The 24,783-nt window shown below is 60.5% G+C and overlaps 2 protein-coding genes across 2 annotated transcripts in view; one reads left to right on the top strand and one right to left on the bottom strand.

The window, feature by feature from the left end:
* Positions 1-6,329, top strand: part of SLC1A7 (solute carrier family 1 member 7) — a 47,146-nt gene extending 40,817 nt beyond the window's left edge. Inside the window, exons 6-11 of the mRNA XM_058551981.1 lie at positions 839-938; positions 1,674-1,907; positions 3,821-4,015; positions 4,792-4,926; positions 5,381-5,483; positions 6,111-6,329. Coding sequence (XP_058407964.1) covers positions 839-938; positions 1,674-1,907; positions 3,821-4,015; positions 4,792-4,926; positions 5,381-5,483; positions 6,111-6,329 — 986 coding nt within the window. The remainder of the gene's footprint in view (positions 1-838; positions 939-1,673; positions 1,908-3,820; positions 4,016-4,791; positions 4,927-5,380; positions 5,484-6,110) is intronic.
* Positions 6,330-8,984: 2,655 nt separating this feature from the next.
* On the bottom strand, positions 8,985-24,433 carry PODN (podocan). Its single transcript, XM_058551980.1, has 10 exons — positions 24,110-24,433; positions 22,612-22,705; positions 21,202-21,266; positions 19,425-19,534; positions 18,111-18,267; positions 17,720-17,835; positions 16,549-17,206; positions 13,342-13,490; positions 12,189-12,408; positions 8,985-9,668 (listed from the first exon to the last, which is right to left on the bottom strand). Exons 1-9 carry the CDS (start codon positions 24,419-24,421, stop codon positions 12,216-12,218), a joined length of 1,854 nt encoding a protein of 617 aa, XP_058407963.1. The 5' UTR covers positions 24,422-24,433; the 3' UTR covers positions 8,985-9,668; positions 12,189-12,215.
* Positions 24,434-24,783: the final 350 nt, after the last annotated feature.

Below are 24,783 nucleotides of genomic sequence, written 5' to 3'. Positions count from 1 at the left end.
CAAGGGGAGAATAACAGGGGCTTCAGGAAAGGCTTTATCGCTCGTTCATTTTTTCATTCATTCATTCATTCAAGGATCACTATTGAGCATCCACCAGGGGCCACCTAAAGAGATACGTTGTTGCCTCATGGAGCTGACCTTCTATTGGAGGAGACAGAAAAAACTAGAAAATAACAGTTATAAGTTGTAATAAGTGATATGAAGGGATCAGAGAGGAGACAGAGGAGAATAAATGGGGAGTTTGCCAAGGGGAGTGGGGACGGGCCTCCAGGCCACGTGGAGAGCTGGGCGGCCAGTGTTTCAGGCATCAGAACTTCATAGGCAAAGGCCCTGAGGCTGTGAAGTGCTTGACTCTTCCAGAACCAGGAAGAAGGCCAGTGATGCTGGGGCATGGTGAGGAAGGGAAGAGCGGGGCCAGAGGAGGTGGGCGGTGTCGACGGGGGTCAGCTCAAGGGCCTGAAGCAGCAGGGAGCTCTGTTACGGTCCAAGTGCTCAGGGGAGCCGCTGTTTGGCAGGGAGCATGTTTCTCTTAAGAAGATGGCACTTGCCACTGTAGAAAGCAGACTATTGAGGGGGAAGAGATGAGAGCCCTGTTGCAGTCACTGCTCTGGTCCCGTGGCGGGGGCGAGGAGAGGAGAGGAGAGAGTGCACAGGAGGCAGTGGTGCATGGAAGCCTGCTGGGGAGTCAGCCAAGGGCTGAGACCCGTGTGTCCCGCAGGTCTGTCCCTGCCTTACCACCAGCATGTGTCAGCATGTGCAGCCGTCGTGCATGCCTGCGCCTCCGTCTGCAGCATCTATGATATGTGTGACCCCCCATCGTGTATCCCTGCCCCTGCAGGCATCATGCTGGGCCGCATGGGTGACAGTGGGACCCCCCTGGTCAGCTTCTGCCAGTGCCTCAATGAGTCTGTCATGAAGATCGTGGCGGTGGCTGTGTGGTAAGCCTTGTGGGGAGTGGGGGTGTCCTCTTCTACCCCACCAGACCCCCTTCCAGCCCTGCCCTGGGCAGATGGAGGGACACCATGGTCCTAGCCTCCGCTCTCCTAGGAGTGAGCAGAAAGCTGTACGGGAGGCTCAGCCCTGGCCTGGGGCCTCCGGAGCTGCACGTGGTCCCCTGGATCCCCCAGCCCTGACCAGGCCTAGTTCCAGCCCTGGGCCTGCCACTTCTGGCCAGGTCAGGCCCACTGGAGGAGAGCTGAGAGCTAAGCCTGGCTCTGCTCTCCTGGCCCAATTTCCCCATCACATGGAGCCTCATCAGCTCAGTTTTTGCAGAAAGAAAACACTGCAAGTGAGAACCAGCTGCCACTTCTTGGTTCAGTGTTCAGACCTTAGGAATCTTCTAGTCCAACCTTGCACGGTCAAGATGGGGAAATGCAGAGGCCTGCCCAAGGTCATGCACAGGGGTTGTGGCATTGCGGGCTGAGACGTGGGCCTGCAGAGGGCAGGGGTACTCCTCAGAGGCCTGGATGGGAAGGCAGAGGGGCGAGAGGCTGTGCAGGGTTGGGCTGGTTGAGGGTGGTATATTAATGATGCCATGTGCTGGTACACAGTCTCCTTCTGTCCTCGCGGGAGCTCCGGGAGGCTGGGGGTGGATCAGGCCAGGCAGTGAGGCCGTCGGTGCCAGGCTGCCTGGGACCCTCCCTGCCTGGCGCTGAGCCGGCTGCCCTCCCCAGGTACTTCCCCTTTGGCATTGTGTTCCTCATTGCCGGCAAGATCCTGGAGATGGACGACCCCACGGCTGTGAGAAAGAAGCTGGGCTTCTACGCAGTGACTGTGGTGTGCGGGCTGGTGATCCACGGCCTCTTCATCCTGCCCACGCTGTACTTCCTCATCACCAAAAAGAACCCCATCGTCTTCATCCGCGGCATCCTCCAGGCCCTGCTCATCGCACTGGCCACCTCCTCCAGGTAGCCCTGGGAAATGGGCAGGACAGGGGAGGTGGCAGTGGCTGCACTCTGTCCATCTGTCCAGCCATCATTTGTCCACAGCCATAGAAGCATGGAAAGTGTCAGTCCCCTCTTCACAAACTTGGGGGTAGCTATGGTAACAAGACCAATATTTGAAATGTAATGCTTGAGGCCCCACCTGCCTGGATGGCAGAAAGCCTTCACTGAGGCCTTCCTTTCCCTGACCACCCACATCCCTACGGTTCACTCGATCCACGTGGGGGTCGGCTTCCATACATCGGGGGCAGGGAGAGCTGAAGAGCAATGAGCCTGCAACTGCTGTGGCCTCTCGCTGCCACAGCGTGCTTCTGTTGGAGTCAGGCGTGCACTGTTTAGGGACTTTGCCTGTCTACTGTCGCTGGGACATCCTGACTGGATGCCCTGTCACAACCTTGGCAGTGTCACTAGCCTATGGGGATTTGAATCTTGGTTCCATCGCCCACTAGCTGTGTGACTATGGGCAAGTCACTTGACCTCCCTGGGCATCAATTTCCTCATATACAGACTGGGGACCGCTGTAGCCTCTGCCTCAGAGGGTTGCTGTGGGGATGAACGGCGATAACCCAAGAAGGGTGAGAAGGCCGGTCTGGGCTGCATGAAGACGCACCTGCCCTCAGGATCCCAGACCGCAGCCGAGTACAGAAGAGCCCATGAGTTAGAGCTGTGCAAACCTGGCTGTTGATCAGCGGGGGGAGGATATGGTCATTCCTCTAAGGGCATCTAACCTGTGAGGAAAGGGTGGTCTGAGTGTCTGAGCTCCACACGGAGGAAGTCGTCCGAGCTCAAGCCCACGTGTCTCTGGCGCCGAAGCCTGGCTCTTCCCTGCAGCCCTTACCGCCTTCTCTTCCCGGGCCCTCAGCTTCCCACTCTCTAAGACCTCCCTCCCTGGCAGCCACTGACCCCACCCCTGACAGCAGAAGCACCTCATGCAGGACTCAGGAAGAGCAGAGCCCCAGTGAGGAAAAGCCCCAGAGGCCTTGACCAGGAACCTCCACCCAGGGCCGAGGCCAGGAGGTGAAAAGGAAAGAGGAAGTCCCAGCGGCTGCCCCCCGGGCCACAGCCTGGGCCGGAACCATGGCCTCGGGCCCAGCATGTCTGGGCTCCGTAGAGGTTCCAGCAAGTGGAAGGGGCTCCCGAGGCGTGGCCTGTGGGACCGGAAGGGCTCTGGGGCCACACCAACCTGAGCTTTAGTCCCCGCACTGCCACCAGGAACTCCAGGGAGAAACACAGTGACAGGAACAGCAGCAGCTCAGCGACTGAGTGCTCGTGATGTGCAGACACTTTAAGCATTTACCGGTTGAATCCTCCCAATAGCCCTGTGATCTAGGTGTTGTTGGGGCGAGGACACTGGGGCGCACACAGGGAAGGAAGCTGCCAGGGCTGCTTGGCTAGCGGGAGGCTGGGATCAGAACCAGCAAGTCCGGCCCCAGAGGCCTGCTGGAAGCCACTTCATCCACGCTTGGCCAGCAGTGGGGCTGCGTCAGCACCTCCGCCTCTCTGGGCTTCAGTTTCCTCGTCTGTAAAATGGACTGAAAACCCCTCCCTCACAGAAGCTGTGAAGATCAAATGAGGGTGTGTGTGCAACACGGAGCCTGGTGCATAGTGGGTGCTCTGCCAGTGGTACCTCCCTTCCCAGCCTGTGGGGGGGTCTCTGTGGCCCTGGGCCTAGGCGGGTCTGGCTTGGCCGCTGATTGTACACCCCCGAAGGGTGCCACCTATGACTATTTTCAAAACCCCTTCAGCCTGTTCTCCCCCTCGATGAGCCAGCTGCCTGGGGCGGGGGTGAGCTTCCCGTCACTGGCAGGCAGGCAGCCCAGAAGCCCTGACCCTCTGGGGGAAGGGTGGTGGGCAGACACTGGCCCCTCTGCCCACAGCTCAGCCACACTGCCCATCACCTTCAAGTGCCTGCTGGAGAACAACCACATTGACCGGCGCATTGCCCGCTTTGTGCTGCCTGTGGGCGCCACCATCAACATGGACGGCACCGCGCTCTACGAGGCTGTGGCTGCCATCTTCATTGCCCAGGTCAACAACTATGAGCTGGACTTTGGCCAGATCATCACCATAAGGTGCACTCCTAACACCCCACACCCAGTGTGGATTGCGGGGTTGGGCGCTGGAAGGGCCTTCAGGATTCTCGAGCTCCCAGATCTGATGAGGTCTCTGGGACCCAGAGAGGGCGAGGGGCTCATTCCAGGCCACACAGCAAGTCAGTGCTGGGGCTGGGACATGTCCTGACCTCTGTGACTTGGGGCACGGGGCTCCTTCCCCAGCGCCGCCCTGCAGAGGGAGCTCCAAGCAGGCTGGGAAGCTGAGGCCGGGAGGAGGCCCTACAGTCTGGACACGCAGGGCAGGCAGGGCACTGCAGGCGGGCACATGGTGAGCAGAGGCCGGGGCAGGACTCAGCAACAGCAGAGGAGCCGCTGGTGTGGCTGGAGCTGAGGAAAGGATGCTGGGGTGAGAGGCAGAGGCTGAGGGGAAGGCCTCACATGCCAGCCTGAGGGCACGTCTGACCCTGGGGACCAGGCCCCAGGGAGAGGCTGGGCAGAGCTGTGCAGGTGGACGATCAGAATCTCTGGGGGAGGCAGCGGCTCCAGACACAGGGTTTTCCACAAACTCCTCGGGAGGTTCTCCTGAGGCCAGGTATGGGGGCCCACGGCACCACAGGACCTTGAGCAGGGACGTGCCCCCCCACCCCGAGAACTGCCCCATGTACTTCCTAACAACCACCATGTGGCTGTCCCCAGAGGCCCTGGCATTCTGGCCTCCTCCTTGGATCCAGGGCCAGGACAATGAGCCCTGCCCCTCCTGTTCCTCCTCTTCCTCTCCTTGACCCCTCCTGCAGCATCACAGCCACCGCAGCCAGCATCGGCGCAGCTGGCATCCCCCAGGCTGGGCTCGTCACCATGGTCATCGTGCTCACCTCTGTGGGACTTCCCACTGATGACATTAACCTCATCATCGCTGTCGACTGGGCTCTGTGAGTGGGGTTCGCCCCAGCGCACCCCCCCTGGGGCAGCAGCATTCAGGGTGGGCAAGGGAACGGCCGTGCTTTGGCCCTGTGGAGTGCCTTATTCGTCAATACTGGCCTACTTGCATAATTCGTGGAAGGAACCCAGTTTTCAAAAGTGAAAATGTGGGATCCCTTGCTCAAAAATTATAAAGAATTTCAGGAGGGTGAGAGCAGAGCATTAGACCAAGCCCAGGCCCTCCTCAGCCCGGGCCCCGTGTGACTGCACAGTCACACACCCACAAAGCCGGCCCTGCATCAACCCGCCTCAACGTGGCCAAGGGGGTGGTGGGCTCAAGAGGCCCGGGAGAGCCTCGCTGTGGGCTCTGCCTGCAGCCGGTCCCGGTGCTGCCGGCTGCGCACCGCCCTCTCCCAGCTCCCTACAGTACAGCGCCTGCTGCTCACCGCACCCTCGGCTCCCCAGGGACCGTTTCCGCACCATGATTAACGTGCTGGGTGACGCGCTGGCCGCGGGGATCATGGCCCACATCTGCCGGAAGGACTTTGCTCAGGACACGGGCGCTGAGGTGAGAGCAGGGCCTCCCTCCCAGCCCCACGCCCAAAGGCCCCGAGGGTGGAGCTGGGGTGGGGTGGGCAGGGCACCGCATCTTCCACGGATGGGCCAGCGGGCAGCCTTCAGCCAGTGCCTCCATGCCTCGGGCCTCGGTCTCCTCATCTGGTGCAGGGGATAACTAATTCCTCCAACACTGGTCGCTGAGCACCCCCATGGCTGGCGCCGGTCGAGGCACAGGAGGAGCAGTGGTGAACAGCACAAGAGAAGGGAGCCTGACCTGGTGTGGGGTGGCGACGGTCCTGCCGACAACGATGCAAACATCTGTACGTCTGCACAGGGCCTCACGGTCTTCAGGCTCCTTCAGTAAACATGTGGCAGGGAGGACGATGAGGCCCAGGCAGGGAGCCACCAAGTCCCTCACTGGACCCTGTGGGTCAGGTCCCCTTCTCTACTAGGACAGTCCCAGGGGAGGCAGGACAGCTTGCAACTGGAGCCCAGAGAGGCCCTGAGACCTATCAAGCCCCCATAGCACGTCTGTAGGAAAACCAATCACGTGGTTCCCAACTCTGCTCGTTCAATCCTCTCTAGTGTCTAACCTCGGTCCCTCCTGCTGCTACCAAGGCCTGTTTCCCCTCCCCAGAAACTGCCACCCTTTGAGACCAAGCCAGTGAGTCTCCAGGAGATTGTGGCAACACAACAGAATGGCTGTGTGAAGAGCGTGGCTGAGGCCTCGGAGCTGACCCTGGGCCCCACCTGTCCCCACCACGTCCCCGTCCAAGTGGAGCAGGACGAGGAGCCAGCCACTACCAGCCTGGACCACTGCACCATCGAGATCAGCGAGCTTGAGACGAACGTCTGAGCCGGCAGAGCTGCAGAGGCCGAGGAAGCCTCCAGGGTTAAGGGCCGAGGGCAGGATCTCAACTCACTACTCACCTGAGCAGCGACAGGGGCCAGGTGCACACATCCTTCACACACTTGAGGGGCCAGAATTAGCCCCACTTGAAGGAAAATGGGGTCACGGGGGGGTGACACATGTGGGTGCCCCAGCCAGAGAGTGATGGGTCCGCATGAGGCAAGCCCCAGCTCTGCGGTTTCCACCAGGTTGGCCTGTAGGGTGGCAGGCAGGGGTTATGGTCCCCACTTTCTGGATCATAGAGTCGAGGCTCTGAGAGCTGAAAATACTTGCCCCAGGTCTCAGAGCAAGCGATGTAAGGGCCAGTACTCTAACCCGAGTCTTTCAAGCCCTGGCCACTCCCTCCCGGAGGACAGGGGGCCTGCAGGGCCAGATGCCGAGAGGCTCTGCCCCTCTCCAGGAGGCCCGCAGCCACTACTGCTTTCAATTTGTGAAGACGGAACAACATCCTGGTCCCGCCTCAGCTGTGTCCCGGCCCAGGCCGGCCCCCCACCCTGCCCCACAACACGTGGCCTCAGACAAACAGCTCTCCCCAAGGACAGGCCCAGCCAAGGCCAAGACCCGCCGCCTTCCACGTGCCACAGCCCGCCAGCCGCCCGTCCCACTGGCTCTCTCTGACAAGCCCATCGATGTGGAGACGAGGATGTCTTCACTGGGGCTGCGGGCCCTTAGAATCATCGGGGCCAGGCTTCCACGGGATGGTGGGCCAGCCAGGACCCAGGAGGCAGGCTCGCCTGCCCATGCGGCCCTGGAGTCAGCACTCCCCAAAAGCCTGAGGGATGAAGTGGAGTTAGACTTTTATTCCTTTCTGTGTTTGCAAATTCAGTGGTAACCAAATAAAGGAATTTTGTTTTCAAGTCCTGCAGGATTAGCGACCGTACTCTGGCCAGCATTTCTTTATTGGGCTAAGAAAGGCTGTCACAGTGCAGACTGGCCTTCTGGGCAGCCAGAGTATGGACAAGCCTCTCCAGGTGGCCACAATATAAACAAGATTGCTCGTGTAACTAGAGTGCAGACAGGTCTGTCTGGGCTGAAAGTGGGAGGACAGGCCTGAGTGTCACATGCAGGAGGCAGAGTGCCCAGGGGCCTGTCCTGACAGCCACAGGGGCACAGCCGGCTCTGCCCCTGGCTTGGGCTCTGCTCTGCAGGCAGGCCCCCAGATCAGTCCCCACAAAAGGAACAAACTTTCTCAGCCGGTCTGGCTCCCTTTGGCGAACGCTTTGCTTTAAGGAGGAGGCAAGCCCAGGGACGTTTCCAGACTGTCCGCCTCCTTCTCTTCAGCCCCGGGGTGCCTCCAGGAGGCTCGCAGGGGACCACGCAAAGGCCACACAGATTGTACGAGACACACTTTGGGGATGAGACGCAGCTCCAGAGTTTGTACCATGGAGCTGTGACAACATTGAAACTGGGGGAGGGGACAGGCCTCCCAAGGTCACTCAGAGAATCAGGAGGCTGTCTGCCTCCCAGCCCCGCTCCTGAACTACCTCCCATCCTCCTCCCAGGGCCGCAGTGTGAGGAGTCCAGGAAAGGCCCTGACCCCAGGATCCCCTCCCACTGGAGGGCTGGGGGCTGTAGGGCCACCACGGGAGCACCCTTCGTTCTTTCACCTCTTCCCCGTGTCACGTCTCTAACGCCCTTCGAGCAATGAAGTCTGCCCCACCACAAGGAAGGAATCTGCTCTATCAGGCTTGACAGGAGCCTGCTGCCAAACCTCCAGTAGTGGGGGGGGGGAGGGGGGGTCATACTTCCTGGGCATCGCCTCCCCACTGTGGGGCAGCTCTGCCTGTCAGAGGTTCTCCTTTGCTCTGAGCTGGGTGCTGCCTCCTGGTCCCAGCTCTGGCCCTGTTGGGGTGGTGGGTGCACTGGACACGTCTGTCTCCTCTTTCCTGGGCAGGCCTGCAGAGACCTGGGCCCCCAAGTTGGCTCTGTCCCAGCTCCCAGGCCTGCCTCTGGTGCCCTTCCCACTCCAGCTGTCCTCTATGGGACAGACCCCGTTGGTAGTGCCCACTCGGTGTACAGCCTACCCTCCAGGTGGGCCCTGAGCAGCCCGAAGCGGGCAGGTCCTTTGCTTGAATGCTCAGCCTCTGGGAGTACAGGGTGAGCTCACAGGCCAGGGGCCGCGGTCCTGGCCTGACCTGCTGATGAGCCGCACGTGCCTCCAGGCCTCCTTACCTGCAAATAAACCCTGCGTCCCTGGCCCCCTGCCGTGCCACTACTTTGTGCGCCCCGAGAACTGAACTGTGTGCTCACTCTTGCTGGTCAGACAGGCGCTGCGGTGCTTGTGTCCTGCCCACCCCCGCCAGGCACCTGCCTGGCACTGGCAGGAAGCACACACAGACACGGCCACGGGCTGCCAGACAGGGGTAATGCTTTTATATTAGTTTTTCTGTAACAAGAAAAATCAGCTTTGCAGTTTTTATCATTTTTTTTTCCTTAAAAAAGAATGAAAAACCAAAGGTACCCAGAACTCCCCGCAGGCCCAAAGAATAAACAAGGTGTCTCATCGGTGTGACTGGGCCCCTCCTCCTGGCCCAGCCCAGCTCCCGCCTCCACCTCACTCCTGCAAGGCCCGGGCAGCCCTGGGAGACTCTGCAGTGGCCTCAGTGGGGCTTGCCCGGGGCATGGCAGGGAGTGACGATGGCCCCAGCAGGGCGGGCGGGCCGGGGCAGCAGTCCAGAAGGTTCCTGTCCCCAAAGGGAGGGAAAGGAACAAAAGCCAGCTTTTGCGAGTTCCAGAAGGCAGCAGGCACCTGGCCGCAGAGAGCTCAGAGATAACTCTGTGTCTTCTCTAGGAGATGGACGGACAGACAGACAGACAGGCAGATAGCTCGCTGTTCTGGCCAGTTCTGGCTGGGGCATGAGCTGTCGGTAGATAGGCCTCGGAGGGCTGTCTGCACGTGACTTGTGCGTGTGTGTGTGTATGTGCGCGCGTGCGTGCACATGTGTGTCCACAGGGGAGGAAGCAGGCACCCGTGCATGCCAGGGTGGGGTCAGACCCTTCCCACATCTGGATGACTCACAGGGCATGATGGCGGTGTGGGCTCAGGGCAAAGAGCGAGACCATTTGGAGGGCGACGTGTGGCTGGCTGTGTGCGGGTGTGCCGTGGTGTCTGCATGTGTCTGGCTGTGGAACGCGCTGCAGGAAGGGGTAAGGATGGGCGACTGTGTGTTCAGCTGTGTCGGGGGCCCTGTGGGTACAGTGCTGGGTGTGTCCGTGAGCGGGGCAGAGTCGGGGCTCACAGGGCACAGGCACGTGCTGCAGAAAGTGGTCCGGCGGTCCATGGTCCTGCAGAACACATGGGAGAGTCAGGGGAGGCCAGGGCAGGCCCCCAACCATAACAAGCCTGGGGTGGGGGATTAGAGCTGGGGGGCCCACCTGAGGGGGCTCTGGGAGGGCCAGGTGACTGCGGGCAGGAGGCAAGTTGCCCCTGGGAGCCTAGAGCCAGCGGGCCGCCCGCTGGGAGGTGCTCATGGAGATGTGGCCGGGCCTGGTGTGGACTAGAGGGCCTCTCCCAGGGCCCCACTCAACTGACCTGACCATGGCCAATGTCCTCCAGAGGGGGCAGATTCTCTCCCAACCCAGGACTCTGCAGCCCCCTCGTGAGCGCCATAGCATCCTCACTGAATGACCAGTCACTCCTGTGGCTGACCCCTGGCTCTGCCTGAGGACAATGCCTGGGGAGAAGGGGCTCCACCTTCTTACCCCTGGGCCCCAAGAGCAAAGGAAGGTGATTCCTGAGCATGGCCTCTGGGCCTGCCCTCCACGCTTGGATAACCGCCCCCACGCACATTCTTCTCTATCATCAGCCGGACTCCTCTCCCCAACTCCCTCTCTCACCCACCCACCGGGTCCTCAACCCGCTTAAGGCTCCTTTCTGCCCCAGGCCCTACTTCAGTTCAACATCCTAAGAACGGCCCAGCAGCCCCCTCCCATGGCCTCCAGCTCTGCCACCTGGCTCTGTGACCCAGCTGGGTCGGCTCACTCTGATTTCCCCTCTGCCCACACGTCTTCTCCTGGCTACTCGTCACCACCGTGCCCACTCTCCAATATCCCCCTCCAGTGGCCCTGCCCCCCAACTCCTTCTGTCTGCACCTCCTTCCCTTCCCAGCCTGACCCCAGGATCCACCACTGTACCCATTCTCTTGCCAATACACTCAATTTCCTTGTTCTTTCTGAAACCCCAGCCCTGGAGAGATCCAATTGTCCATCTTCTCCACACCCACCCAGTCCGCTGAGCACCCCTGCTTCCCTCAGGAAACAGAAGGCTGCAGGCATCGGGCTGACGTGACTTCATGTTCAGCCACCAAGCCACTAACCTGCGTGTGACTGCAGCCACTCCGTCCTCCGTCCCTCCTGCCACAGTGGAGGGAGCACTGACCCTCCTGCCCAAGCCAGTCCCTCCTACTGTTTCCACAGGGATCCTACACCCAGCTCTCCTCTCTTATATCCATAGCTCCTCCCTCCACACTGGCCCCTCCCCATCAGCACCCAAACCAGCTCTATTCCTTAAAAAAGGCATAACATGAACCGAGCCCTGTCTGAACTTCCGCCCCCATCTCACTCTCTCATCTCTCCACAGCCAAACTTCTTGATAGAGTTGTCTACACTCCCTGGATCCAGTGGCCCCCGAGGCTGCTCCCGATAAGGTCACAGATGACCTCTTTGTGGATAAATCCCGTCAGCCCTTGGCAGTGCTCAGCTCTATCCACCTCTCAGCAGCATTGACACGGCTGACTCCTCCCCTTCCAGAGAAGCCTGTGCACGGACGTGTAACATGCATGCATACGCATGTGTGAGCACATGTGCACACAAGGGCCTATGTGCATGGGGATGCACGCGTGTATGTACTTGCATGCAAGTGTGCACGTGCTCTGCATCTGTGAATGGAGTGCGTGCATGTGTGTGCACATGTGCGGTGGGTTCTGCGAGTGTGTGCTTTGTGTGTGCATGTATAGGCATGTGTAAGAGAGCATGGGTACACGTTGGTGCACTCGTGTGTGTGTGGGAGCTTGTGCTGCATGTACGTGTAAACACCCTCTGTTCTCTGCTGTCGGTGGTTTTCCTCCCTCCCTCCCTCCCTCCCTCACTGCTCCATCTTACAGGCTCTGCAGGCTCCCCTCCCGCTGGCCACGCCCTGGCACTCACTCTCCCTGGGCAGGCTCCCCCAGCCTCCTGCGGCCTCAGTGGCTGTTTTAAGGCCGACAATGCCTGGATCCCCATCTCCCGCCCAGACCTCACTCCTGACCCCCAGACTCATACATCCAGCCCACCTCCAGGCAGCTCCCCCAGAGGCCTCCAGGCCCCTCAAACTCAACACTCCCCCACCATGCCTGCTCCTCCGGGTACTACTATCCAGCTGGAATTCCAAGCTGGAACTGGGGCCTTGTCTTCTCCCTCACCCGTGTCCAGCAGGACCACTCTGGCCCCTCAGGTCTGCCCCAACCTCTCCCAGGCCCATCTGCTCTTCTGCATCCTCACCGCCGACTCCTATCATCTCTGGCTTGGCTTACAGCAGCAGCCTCCTCCCGGGCCCACATCCCTTCCCTGCTTCCACCATCCCAGCCCCTGTGCCTGTCTGTGCCCTGACGGCGGCACTCATCGCCCTGGAGACAGGCCCCGGGCACGGCTGGCACCCCGCAGGCTTGCTCTTATACCGAACCTCTCACCCAGGGCCTGGCACATACCAAGGGCTCCAAGAGGTTTGCAAAATGAACGACAAAGCAGGGGATAGAGGGTGACCTAAACTGGGGTCAGGGACTGGAAACTGGCAAGGAGAGGTGAGTGTGCCCCACACAGACCACCTACCTACATCAGATCCAGTTCACCCTGTCACTATCGCCTTTCCTCGTCCTCCTCGTCCGTATCCTCCTCATCCTCCTCATCCTCCTTCTTTTCCTCCTTCAACCGGCCCCGGTCCTTGGAAATGTCACCAAACTCAAAGTTGCCTTCTATGTCCAAGACCTGCAGGTGCTTCAGCCTCCGGAAGGCGCTCTCCACCACGGAGCCCACGGCCAGCTTGTTAAACCTGTGCGGCCACCCACGCAGGGTCAGTGCCGGGAGCCCAGCCCTCAGAGTCCCCACGCGTACCCACCCCAGAAGGTAAAGGGGAGGGAACGGGCCCTCCAGGAAGATGGCACAGCAAGAACCAAAGGAAAGGGGCTGAGAGGCACGCCGCATCATGGAGTCCACGCTGTCCAGTGTGTGCGGCTGCAGCTCAGGGGGCAGCGGCTGACCCGGGGCCTCCGTCTGTTCAGGAAGCGGAAAGCCTCCCTCTGCATACCCTCTCACTACCAGGTGGGAGTGGCGGACATGGCTGCCTCTCTCCGCCTGCCCTGAGGCCTAGGGCTCCTGGGCTGCCAGCCTGGGGTCGCCTCAGTGCCTGGTGCGGAGTGGCAGGCAGGCAAGGCCAGGGCCGAGCTGGGCCAGGGACACACTAAGGTTGGGGGAAGGCGGAGGCTGGGCTCGGATCTCAGGCCCCCTCAACATTCTGCACCTCAGTCCCCCGCAGGAGTCCAGGCGCGGCTCACACTCCATCCCAACGTTGCCCAGCCCGGGCCTTCCGGGCCACAAAGCCCCAGAGAGCGTGCATTCTGCCTTTCCCTGATCTGTCTCCTTCTCTCTGATTTGAGGGGTGGGAGGTGGGGATGTCAGGAAGAACGACCCTGGTTCTGCTGTATGGAAGCTCCTCATCTCCTCAGAGAGCTGTGTCCCCCGAATCATTCCAAACCCGCAGAACCCAGCGAGAGACTGAACATCTGCTGTCACTTCTGTTCTCTGGGTCTCAGCTTTCCCAGCTGTAAATTGGGAAGATGCTCTGTGGGGTCCCTTCCTGCCACGGTAACATCAATAATGCCCATGTGCACCACTTGGCTTTGAACACTGACCTCTACCTGCAAGCTGTTCCCCTGTGCCTCGAATATCCCGCTAGAGCCAGGGGGGGCCCCAGGGGACCTCCTACCGGAGAAAGATCCCCTTGAGGTTGGGTGTGGAGTCGAAGGCATTGGCGGGGACGGCGCTAATCTTGTTGTTCTGCAGGTACAAGTACTCAAGCGACTCGGGGAGCCCCCCGGGGATGTCTGTAAGCTGATTCCCAGCGATGTCCAGCAGCTGCAGGGGTGAGCAGGGAAGTCAAAGCACTTAACATCTTGCAAAGCCCCACCAACCCCCAGCCTATCTAAATCTCACGATAACCCTGTGAGGTGAGATCTGTAACTGTCCCCATTTTCCAGATGGGGAAACAGAGGCTCAGAGATCTGTCCAAGGCCACACAGCCTGCACAAGGCTGGAACCCGGTGTGCCTGACTCCAAACCCTTGTTCTGATTGATGTGTGTCCTACCCAGCTCCCTCTGCTTTCCCACAGAAATTCACCAAGACATCTGGGAGTCACAGTCCTTCCTCCGTAACGCACCTATCACCCCCATCAGACTAAAGACCCCAGAAGGGCAGGGGCCAGGGATCTTCCGGTCTTTGAATCTCGCCCCATTGGCCCTGAATGAGGGTAGGGGTGAGGGGCCGCACGGGTGGGGCTGCTCATTCGGGGACCTCAGGGGCAATGTGGACAGGGGCCAGGAGCAAGGGTGCCAGGCCCACAGGGACCCTGGCATGGCAGCCGCCCCAGGCTGGTCAGTCTCAGCGTCACCACATGCCTAGAGTGCAGGAGGCAGGCAGCCAGGGAAACGGGGGTGGGATTCCCAGGGAGCAGAACAAAGCTGCAGTGGGCAGGAGACCCAGACGGGCACAGCCCGGCTCACTGCCCCTCAGGCCGTCAGCACACCCTCGCCCCGACACACACCTGTGTAGCCACAGGTGGGACTCCGGCAACTCTAAGCTCCTCTCCTTACCCCAAGAGCTGGGACTCATGGTCAGGAAACTGGGGGCCATGAATCCAGAGAGCCAGGTAGGTGGTGTCAAGAATCAGGAGGAACACAAGCTTCATGCCCCTTAGGGAGCCTCGCTGTCACTTCTCCTACCCAGCGGGGCTCCCCGCTCCCTGCCGTGTTCCCTCCACACAGCTCCAGCAGGCCCTCATTCATTCCAAACATCCTCAGTGCCCAGGGGGCGGGGGACACAGAACCCACTGACGCGCTGCCTCTGCCCCCAGGAAACCAGGCTGGCAGGGGAGATGGACACAGGGGCTGACAATGACAGCCAGTGGAAAGGGGCTATGATGAGGAAGCTCGGGGGAGGGGCCCAACCCAGCCTCAGGTCAGGGGAGTAGACAGCAGCCAGCACAGGTAGGGGCTCTAGAGCAGCAGCAGCAGCTGCTTGTAGAAAGATCCAGCAGTGAGAGGAAGAATTCCCCACCACCAGACACCCCATCCCTGACTGAACTCACCCAGGCCCAGGGAGGTGTATAACCAGCCCACCACTGGTGGCTTCCCTGAGGAGGTGACACCTGAGCTGAGTCCTAAGTACAAGCTCCAGGAGGGTGGTGACCCTCCATCTGTCTTACTCCCCACTTGGTCCTCAGTTCTAGAACTGTGTCTGGCACAGGGTGGGGGCTTGGTACGGGCTGTGGAATGAATGAGGAGGTGTCAACAGGGCAGAGAAGGTGCTACCAGCAGAGGTGCCGGTAGGGACAAAGCCCAGTGCATCTGGGAAACTAAGAGGCTCAGCTGGGAGCAGGGCAGGGCAGGCCTCGGAGGCCATGGCAGGGACTCTGGTCTGGGTTCTCAGAGCAAGCGGAGCCACGGGAGGGTTCTGGGCAGGACTATAAGGTGAGCACGTGTTTTTCAAGACACTCTCCAATTGCATAAGGAGTACAGGAGTGGAGAGCTCCTCGGAAGCTGGGGTCCAGGCAAGAAATGGGGGTGACTTGGCTTGGGGCATGGGCAGCAGGGATAGAGGGAAGTGGACAGATTGAGAGAGGCGATGGTAGAACGGACAGGGTTTAGTAACGACGGGCAGACTGGTAGATGGCATGAGAAGGGGATGTCAAGGGCAGCGTCCAGATTTCCTGAGGGCACCTGGGTGGATGTCGCCCCCTTCAGCGAGTTAGAAATTGCAGCAGGAGGAGCGGGTGTGGAGGAGAGGAACAGTGGGGTTGGGCCCCTGGAGAGCGGGTCCCTGAGGAATACCCAAGACGAGCTGGCACAGGGGGTTGGATCTGGTGCCGGCAATAGGCAGGGCCGCCCGGGTGAGGAGAGACGGCTGCTCCCCCACTCCCACCTGCTCCACCCTCAGGGCTCTGCCCCACCTCCCTGCCCCCCACTCTCTGGGCTTCTCCCTTGCACCCCACTCAGACATCCCCATCCTGACAGCTGCCCCCACAAGCATGTACTGTGAGCCCACCACACCAGGGCCCTGGGTCCAGCAGTGAACACAACTGACTAAAACGCCTGCCCTCCTTCCAGCGGGAAGAGCAGGCCACAGACAAGCAGATGACCTAATGCCCCGAAGGGAGGAGGCTTATGAAGCAAAACAAAGCAGAGGAAGGTGACATCTGAGCAGAGCCCTGAGAAAGCGGCAGGAGCAAGCCCTGAGGACATCTGGGGAGGGGGCCCAGCAGGGCAGCAGAGCATCCCCGACCTTGCGGCTGGGTCCCGTCCCCCAGGTGTCTCTAATGAAGTTCCCTCTTGGCCCCTCACCGAGTTGGGAGGTTTCATGTGTAACCAAAGAGGCTCGATTCGATTCCTGTGGCCAGATATCCTCCCTGACGCTGACCTGGCCTCGCAGCCACACCCACTGACCAGCTCCCGAATGCCTCAAGGAGACCCCCCAACCCCCTGCAGACTGGTGAGGGCAGCCGCCTCACCTTCCCCTCCCAAGCCCCGCCTTCTCCAGGCACCTACTCCTGCGCCTGCAGGTGGGGGAGCTTGACTTGCCCCTGCCCCCTAGTCCTCCTGAACCGTGGACGCCCCTACCTGCAGCCATGACCTCCCCTTACCCCCACAGCCCTCCTCAAGCCTGTACCTGCATGTGTGAGCTTAGCCTGGCCATACCAGCTGTGCTCTGCCCTTCACTCCTGTACCCGGGCTTGCCAGCCATCCCCTCTGCCTGACCCAGCCCCCTACCCTAAGGCCCAGCCTCCCCAGTGGGCACCTCCTTCATGGCCCAGCCCTCCTGCCCACCCCTCACCCGGGCCCAGCAGATGGGTAGGCTCAGGGCAGCCATACCAGTGGCACCCCACACGAGCATAGCCCTGCCCCCTCCGCTCCCCCTTACCTGCAGACCAGCGAGGTTGGCCCAGGCGCGGGGGCCCAGGGCCCGGTTGCGCAGCCGGTTGCCGGTGAGGTAGAGCTCACGCAGCTGGGCCATGCCGGCCAGCGCCCCGCGCGCCAGGGCGGCCAGCTCGTTGCGCTTGACCTTCAGCACGTGCACGTTGCGGGGCAACCCGGGCGGCAGCGTGCGCAGCCGGTTGCCGGACAGGTCCAGCGAGCGCAGCAGGCGCAGCTTGCGGAAGGCGTCGCGGTGCACCTGCGGGCTGGTGATGCGGTTGTAGCTGAGGTTGAGCTCCTCCAGGAAGTAGGTGCTGGCGAAGTCGTCGCGGCCGATGCCGGTGATCTGGTTGTGCAGGATCATGAGGGTGCGCACGCGGCGGGGCAGGCCGCTGGGCACGCGCTCCAGCGCGTTGTTGTACAGGTGCACCGTGTGCAGCCGCTTGAGGCCCTGGAAGGCGCGCGGGTGGATGCCGTGCGCGTGCAGCTGGTTGCTGTGCAGCAGCAGGTACTCGAGGCTGCGGATGGGGGTCAGCACGTCCGCATCCACGCTCTGGATGGCGTTCTTCTCCAAGTGCAGCAGCACCAGGCTGCGGGGCAGCCCCGCCGGGACCCGCGACAGGTTGTTGCTGGACAGATCCAGGTACTCCAGGCTGGAGAGCTTCCTGGGGGGTGGGGGTGGGGTGGGGGTTTAAGACCATTGGCAGGAGCCCACCTGGCGCTTGCTTCCACCATTATTCCCAAGGGAGGTAGCAGGGGAACTGCCTGTAATTCATCCCAGTTCTGCCACTAGCTGACTGGGGATCTCCATCCTCTCCAAGCCTCGCATTGGGTTGATTCAATGATATATTGGCATAGGAAGGATCTAGCATGGTTTCTGATACCTAGGAGTTTATTTGAAGACCAGTAGTTTATCTAAGGCTTTTTGTGGCTACACTTGGTCCTAAAAAATGAAAACATATTTGCCTTTGACAAGAATGCTCAAGTTTCTATTTTGTACCAAGAATTCTATCTTGTACCACTGGAAGTTCAGCAGGCCTTACCTATACATAGCACCTATTCTTGGGGACATGAAATGCCAGCAGAGGCCCAATCCTCCAAGTTCCTTCTCCAGGGAAACTGGCCAGGGGCAGGTGGGCGAGGCTGTGTGTGAGGGGCCTGGCCGAGTTGGGGCTCACCAGAAGGTCTCGTTGTCCAGGCCCTCGTCGGTCAGGTAGTTGTTCTGCAGGTACAGCTCACGCAGGTTGCTCAGCTCGCTGAAGGCACCTGGTGGGATCTTCTCCAGCTTGTTGTTCTGGGGGTGGGATGGTGGGGAGGGGAGCATGAGGGACAGCCAAGGGGCAGGGGCAGAGCCTTGGGATGAGGTGTGGAGAGGGGTCTGGGGGAGCCGTGGGAAGGGGGCCCAGGCCTGGGGCACTCTGGCTATGGCGCTGATGGCCAGGCACCCAGGCTTTGCCTGCTTCTCCACGGTGGACGCTGTGCCCCCCGGCACGGGGCCCACGCGGGCCTGGGCTGTTCCCCGTGGCGGGTCCCTGCTTTTTCGGTGCCGCTCCCCGCTCTGGCTCCCACCTTGAGGTGCAGCTTGTAGAGGGCGGGCGGCAGGTGCTTGGGCACATGGCGCAGGAAGTTGCTGGACAGGATAAGGATCTCGACGTTGCTGGAGCCATTGAACATGTTGTCGGGCAGCCCGGCGTCCGCCAGCTTGTTGTTGTGCAAGTACACGGACCTGGGAACGAGGGGCAGGGCCTGACCCACCCAGGCCACGTGCCCGCCCCACCCCAGCACCAGCTCACCTGGTGAGGCTCCAGACCCTGCTCAGGTTGGGCCTGGGGCCCAGGGAGCCCTCCTCCCATTTGAAGAAACTCAGACCCCGCCTAACCCAGTCCCCACCAGCAGCTGAGGGGACCAGGGACCACCAGAGGTTGCCCCAGAAGTTAGTGGCAGAAATAGGATTTCCTGACCCCCAGTCCGTGCTCCTCCATTCCCTCCAAGGTTCTCAGTCGTTCTCTGACTGTTGCAGCCCTGGTGTCCCTGCCTGTCAAGCCCACACAGCTGGCTCTGAGGTCTGTAGGACTTCCCGAAGATGGGCACTGTCCCTGCTGCCTTTGTCCCTGGTGCCCAGCACAGGGCATGGCTCAGAGGAGGTGACCTCTCATTCATTCAGCAAATATATAAAGAGTGTCCCCATGTGCTAGGACTGTTTCAGACTCTGCAGGTATAGCGGTGGACACAACCAACAAGACCCTGCCCTCCTGGAGCTGACATCCTAGAGGGAGAGAAGACAAAGAACAAGAGAGATCCATAGAGGTTGGAGCTCATTCTTGCAGTGTGGCCTCTCTTGGCCCTCAGCCTTCTCATCTGTGGGATGGGACCATGCAATGGCCCTAGCTCCCCGGGGGGATGGAGAAAATTGAGTGAGGTGACAGATTCAGGGAAAGAAGTGGCACCAGAGGTTGTCAGAACCCCCAGCACCACCCTGCCCTGCTCAGACCCCTGTGCTCTGAGGCCTCACTCCTCCCAGAGCAGCTCTCAGCGAGGGATGGGTCTGCCTGTTAGAAGACGCTTCCTTCCCCCAGGGGCTAGGGAGTGGGGGAAACACCCTCACCCAGCTCCCCATAATTCCGCACACATCACCCTGTGTCCTCACCTCCTGGACTGATTCTTCCTCATCCTCTAGGTCTCAGCCTTCAGATCCTGTGACCCTGCAGCCCCTGGGCATCCCTCACCCCAGCCCTGAGCAAGGGGCATTGTGCCCACGCTGCACAGCTGGCCCCTCCACCAGGGCCTCTCTGCATCCTCTCTGCCTAGCTCAGGGCCAGCAGCCTCTGACTCAGCCCCTCCCCCTTCCCCAGCCTGAGCCCAGGGCCCTCTCTGACCTCTGACCTCAAGTTTGGCTTCTGGCCAAATGTGAGCCCATAGATCTTGGTGAGATAGTTAGCAGCGAAGTCCACACTGATCAGGGTGTTTGGCAGGAATCGGGGTGCCAAGGTCAGCTGGAAAGGGAAGAGTTGGGGCAGAAAGACCAACGGAGGGGTGGAGGCCGGCTCTGGGTCCCCGTGCCTGCTGCTCACCCGGGCCCCTTCACTTGGTCTCCTCCCTGCAACCAGAGCCATTTTTCTAAAATGAAAACCCGTCCCACTGCCCTGATTACACAAAAACAGAAGCTCTATGGCTCCGTGCAGCCCTGAGCTTGGCATTCAAAGCCCTCCGGGCCTGTCTCCTACCCTGCCTGTCCTCCTGGTCTCTCCCCTCATGGCTCCCCACCGCTGGCCCTCTGTCCAGCCACAGGGAGCACCCACGCTTCCTCAGACACAGCCCAGAGTCCACCTTCATTCATTCAACAGGAGCCACTGAGTCTACAACATTCCAGGCAGGGTTCCAGGAGCTCTCTGGGCCTGTCCTGGGGAGCAAGACAGAGAAGTTCCTGCCCCCCCAAAGGCTTACATCCTAGTGGAGGAGACAGTAAACAAAGACCGACAGTATCCGACAGTGATCACTGCCACCCAGGGGATTCAGACAGGCCGAGGCAGAGAGTGACGGGTCAGGTGCTCAGGGAACAGGTGACACTGAAGGCTGATGGCCACATAAATGCCATCTGGGGGGACAGCACCCCTGGCAGCAGGAGCAGCGAGTGCAGGCCCTGCGTGGGGGGCTGCCGGTTGTGGGGGCTGGAGTGGAGTGGGAGCGAGCGAGTGGGGAGACGAGTTAAGAAAGGCAGGTAGGCCCAGACCACCTCGTGGTCTTGTGGGCCACCGAAGAAGTGTGGCTTTCATTCTGGGTGGAAGGAGAAGCCACGGAAGGGTTTTAAGTGGAGAGAGGGCATGTAAGGGTAGAAATTGGGCATGATTTTTAAAGGTCACTCGGGCTGCTCTGAGGAGAAGGGGCAGCAAAGGAGGAGGCAGGGGCATCCAGGGGTGGGATGGTGGACATTTGGGGGTTGGGGGGGCTGAAGGCTGGCGGTGAGACCGGACGTGGTGAGTGAAGCCCTCCCAGATCTGTGCTCAGTCCAGTGGGGCTGTAGGTGGCTGGAGACCTTCCATCAGACATCCAGGGCAGATGTGGAGGAGGCAGCAGATCTTTGAGTCTCAGAGGGCTGGAGACTGCCACCGGACATGGCCATGATGAGGAAGGGCAGTAAAGCAGGGGGAGGGGAGGCATCGGACATGGCCATGATGAGGAAGGGCAGTAAAGCAGGGGGAGGGGAGGCATCGCCTTGAGAGGGTTCAGAGAGAAGGGCCGGGACAGAGCCCTGGGGCACGCCAGCGTTTTGAGGTTGCATGCCTTGTGCCTTTTCTCACGCTGTCCCTTGTACTGCAGTGCCCTCCCCCTCCGGGCCCCTGCCTGAAATCCTGCCACCTGTAGTGGCCCTGCTCAAATGCCATCTCCTCCAGGAGGCCCGGCAAGCGCCCCCTCCCCGTGGGGACGAGCTCGCCATCCCTTACACTCCCGCAGGCCTTGGCCTCTGTCCTCTGCCCACCTCTGTTATCTGACCACTCTGACGCCCTGGGTTAAGGTGAAGGGTCTGGGTCTGTCCCCCCAGGGCCGTGTCTGAGCAGCAATGGGGACCCAGCGGCCAGCCCACCAGGGTGAAGGTTCCCTGAGCTCAGTCCCCGACACAGGGGGCCGCGGCAGCGCCCCCTGCCCTGCTGCAGGCCCTCACCTTGTTATTGGCCAGGTACAGGTAATTGAGGTTGGTCAGATGCTCAAATGCCTCCTCCGGTAGCCCTTCAAAGGACAGGCATCGGTCAGAGCCCTGGATGAAGGAGACGCTACAGGGGAGCACGCCAGCTCCGACCCCCCCACACCCGCCCCACTTGCCAGGAGAGGGAGGGCACTCCCTGTGGCAGGAGCTGCTCTGACCCCTTCCCAGCCAGTCCCCGCAGGCGTGCCCAGGCCCCCTGCCTCCCCCTTGCTCACAGGGGCCCAAGCTCTGAGGGGCAGGTGGGAAGTGCTGCTGAGAGATGACTGACCCTGCACCTGCTCAGGGCCGCCCAGGTGGGAATGGGTCCCCATAAGTTCAGGCCACAGGGCAGACGACCCAGCCCGACCCTTCCCTGCCAGGAAGGAGTGCTCCCCTCAGGGGCAGCCCCAGAGAGTCAGAGACCCTTTTTATCCCCTCACTCCCAAGCAGGGCAGTGCTGTGGCCCCTGAGCCTCCCCACCACCTGGACACCCCGTCCCATCTGGCAGATGTAGCGCCAGGACTCGACTGTCACTGGGAGCCCGGCCAAGCTGGCCCTTCTCCCGTCCCAAGGCCGGCCTCTGACTCTTGGTTCCAGGCTCCCAGACCCTCAGATGCTGGGACTCGCCCAAGTATCTAACGAGAGGGAACAGTTACATAAACTGTGCAGCGTCCCTCCACGGAATACCCTGCTGTCGCTGTGTACAATGATGGCCCCGGGAGCTCTTAGCAACGAGAGACATGCTGCCGAGCTAACGGCTCAGTGCAACAGGGCACTTAAAATAGTGATAATATCTGTACTCTAAGGTCAGCTGGGAACTAGAAAACACAAAGGAAAAAGACTGGAGTGGATGTGGTGGTGGTTGTGCAACTGTATAAACTTACTAAAACTCATTACATTGTACCTCTAAGTTGGGCAAATCTTAGGGTATATAAATTATACCTCAATAAGGCTGCTTTTCAAAAAAATGGAAATATACCAAAATGTCAATAGTGATGAACTCCAAGTGGCAGAATTGAGTGGGTTTTTTCTTTTCCATTTTATTTTCTGTATTTCCAAATTTTCTATTATAATCATAAATTATTTTCATCCTTAGAAAAAATAACTTTAAAATTTGAGGACTCTGCAACTCTGATTCTAAAGGCCTCTGTGACCTGCAGAGTCTATGACAAAGGTCTCTGAAGCCCCTCCCCTGAGCCCCTCTCCCAGGTCTCAGGAACAGCCGGGGTGGCTTTTAGGCAACCACAGGGGACCCCTTGCCCGTGGAGCCCTGCTGCCAGCCCAGCCCTCCTCTTTTCCGCACCGCAGGGTCTGCAGAGTGGGGCTCTCCCCATGGACACCCAGTCCCCTGCCTGGGGTCCCCGTCCTGGGCTCTGGGTGATCCCTCACCTCGGGAAGTCAGGCGGTTGTTCTGGAGGTTCAGAGTCTCTAGCCGGTGCAGCCGGGAGAGCTCCTCTGGGTAGATCTTCTCCAGCTGGTTGTTCTGGGGAGTGCGGGCAGGGTGGTGAGGAGGCAGCGGGGGGAGGGGAGGTGTGAAGGGCTCCTGCCCCACTAGAGGCCCGCCCCCACCCTCACGACCAGTCCCGGGAGCCAGCCCTCTATTGGGCACCATCCTTGGGATTCTCCCCCCTGGTAGACAGACCCTGGGTGCTGGCTTTGAGCCAGACCCGAATGTGGGCGCTGGAGGCACAGCAGTGATCACAACAGACATGAGGGTCCTGCCTTCTAGGAGTACGTACACACACACACACACACAGGTATCTGCACAGTTAACACCTGGAGTGCCATCTCCTCTCTAGACCTGCTCCCTGTGTGTTCCCACTTGGTGACAGGCATCCCCAGCCTGTTCTTCCCAACCCCAAGCCAGAAACCACTTTTGGTTCCCTTTCTCGACCCTGTGGTCCCCACTCCCCTTGGGATGCTCTAAAACCTGGGTCAGGTGCCACCTCCTTCTGAAGCCTTCCTAGGTCAGATAGGGGGCTAGATTAGGAGCTGCTCCAGGCCTCATAGCACTAGTCCTTCTATCTCTATCTGTTATCTCTACCAGTTTACGTCTCTGCCTGCGCCTCAAGGGCAGGGCATGTCCGAGTCCTCCCTACATGCCTAGCACCCCACACAGGACAGGGGCGTAGAGCAGGTACCCAGGAGACATTTTATGAATGAATGAGTGAGCGAATGAACCAGCCATAAGCACTGTCCTCCCTTGTCCCTTTCCCTCATAGGCTACCATGGCCTTGGGCTCCTCCACTGCCAGCGCAGACCCACAGGGCAGTGTGACCACGGGCAGGTCACTTTCCTTCGCCAGCCTGATCTCCTCTGGAAATGGGTGTAAAGCCTCCCCCTCCTCCAGGGCTACTGGGCCACACAAGGGTGGCCCAGTAGCCCTGGATGCACCAGTGCTTCCAGACTCCCCCATCTGGAATGCCATGTCCCACTTCTCCAGGTTCCAAAATCTAGCCTGTGCCTCTGCTGGGAAGAGCACTCTGTCCTCTTAGTTCCCAGAGCACTGTACTGGGGTCTACTTTGCTCTTACTTTCCTGGCCTGTAACGGTGTCTGAGGTGCCCTGACTGTCGATTCAGAGGGTCAGCTGCTGGGCGGGTCTGTGTCCATTTTGGGCAGGGCCTGCCTCTCCTTACCTGCCTCAGCCCAGACTCCTCCAAGTGAAACAAAGCAGGTTATAATAGCACAATGCTCTGTGACCGGGACATCAGAGGGGGGTGCCCCAGGGTGGAGCCAGACTCCCCGTGTCTGACCTGCCCTGGCACCCGTGTCTGGTGAAGCCCTGAGTACTGGGGGTTCAGGGAGCTGTAACTGTGGGGGGTCTGGGACAGGAACCACGAGTGCAGGGGCAGCCCCTGGTGACCACTGGCGCAGCGCTGGCCTCACCTGCAGGGACAGGTGGTTGGTGTGCTCAGGCAGGTCCCCTGGGAACTCGCGCAGGTCGATGCCGCCACAGTCCACGACACCCTCCTGGGAGCAGGCACAGTCTCGGGGACAGTCGATGGTGGCTGGGCCGGGCCCCAGCTCCTCGGGGCTCAGGACCAGCACCGGCTCCTCCTCCATGAATTCCTTCTCTTCAGGGCTCAGGCTGTGGGTGTCACTTCGGCCAAACACAGGGGCCCTCACTGCGAGCACCGGTCCCAGCTGCAGCTGCGGCGGCAACAGCAGCAGGAGCAGCAGCGCCCTGCTCCGGGCCATGGTGCCTGTGGGGGGGCACATCAGACCCTCCTTTGTGCCACGCTGACTGAACCTGTTAGGGACAGTAGGCGTGGGGCTGGGGCCCCCTGGACACAAGGCAGAGCCCACTCTGGACCCCGTCCACAGCACACGTCTGATCTGCTGACTGCCGACCTCCCCTCCCCACCTGCCCCACCAGGGCTGCCCTCCGGAGGGCTGGGGGTAAAGTGAAGCCCCGTCCTCAGGCAGGTCTGCAAAACCTTCCCCAGCGCTCACCAGGCCTGGCCCCAAGGAATCTGTGCCCCCACTTCACAGAAGGGAAAGCTGAGGCCCAGGAAGAACTGTGATGGCAGGGTTCGGCCCGGACTTTGCTGAGCTCCCGC

The sequence above is a fragment of the Diceros bicornis genome, chromosome 13, assembly GCF_020826845.1.
Source record: "Diceros bicornis minor isolate mBicDic1 chromosome 13, mDicBic1.mat.cur, whole genome shotgun sequence".
Lineage (NCBI taxonomy): Eukaryota > Metazoa > Chordata > Mammalia > Perissodactyla > Rhinocerotidae > Diceros > Diceros bicornis.
Note: the sequence above shows the minus strand (reverse complement) of the source record. Positions and strands in the feature narration are given on the sequence as shown.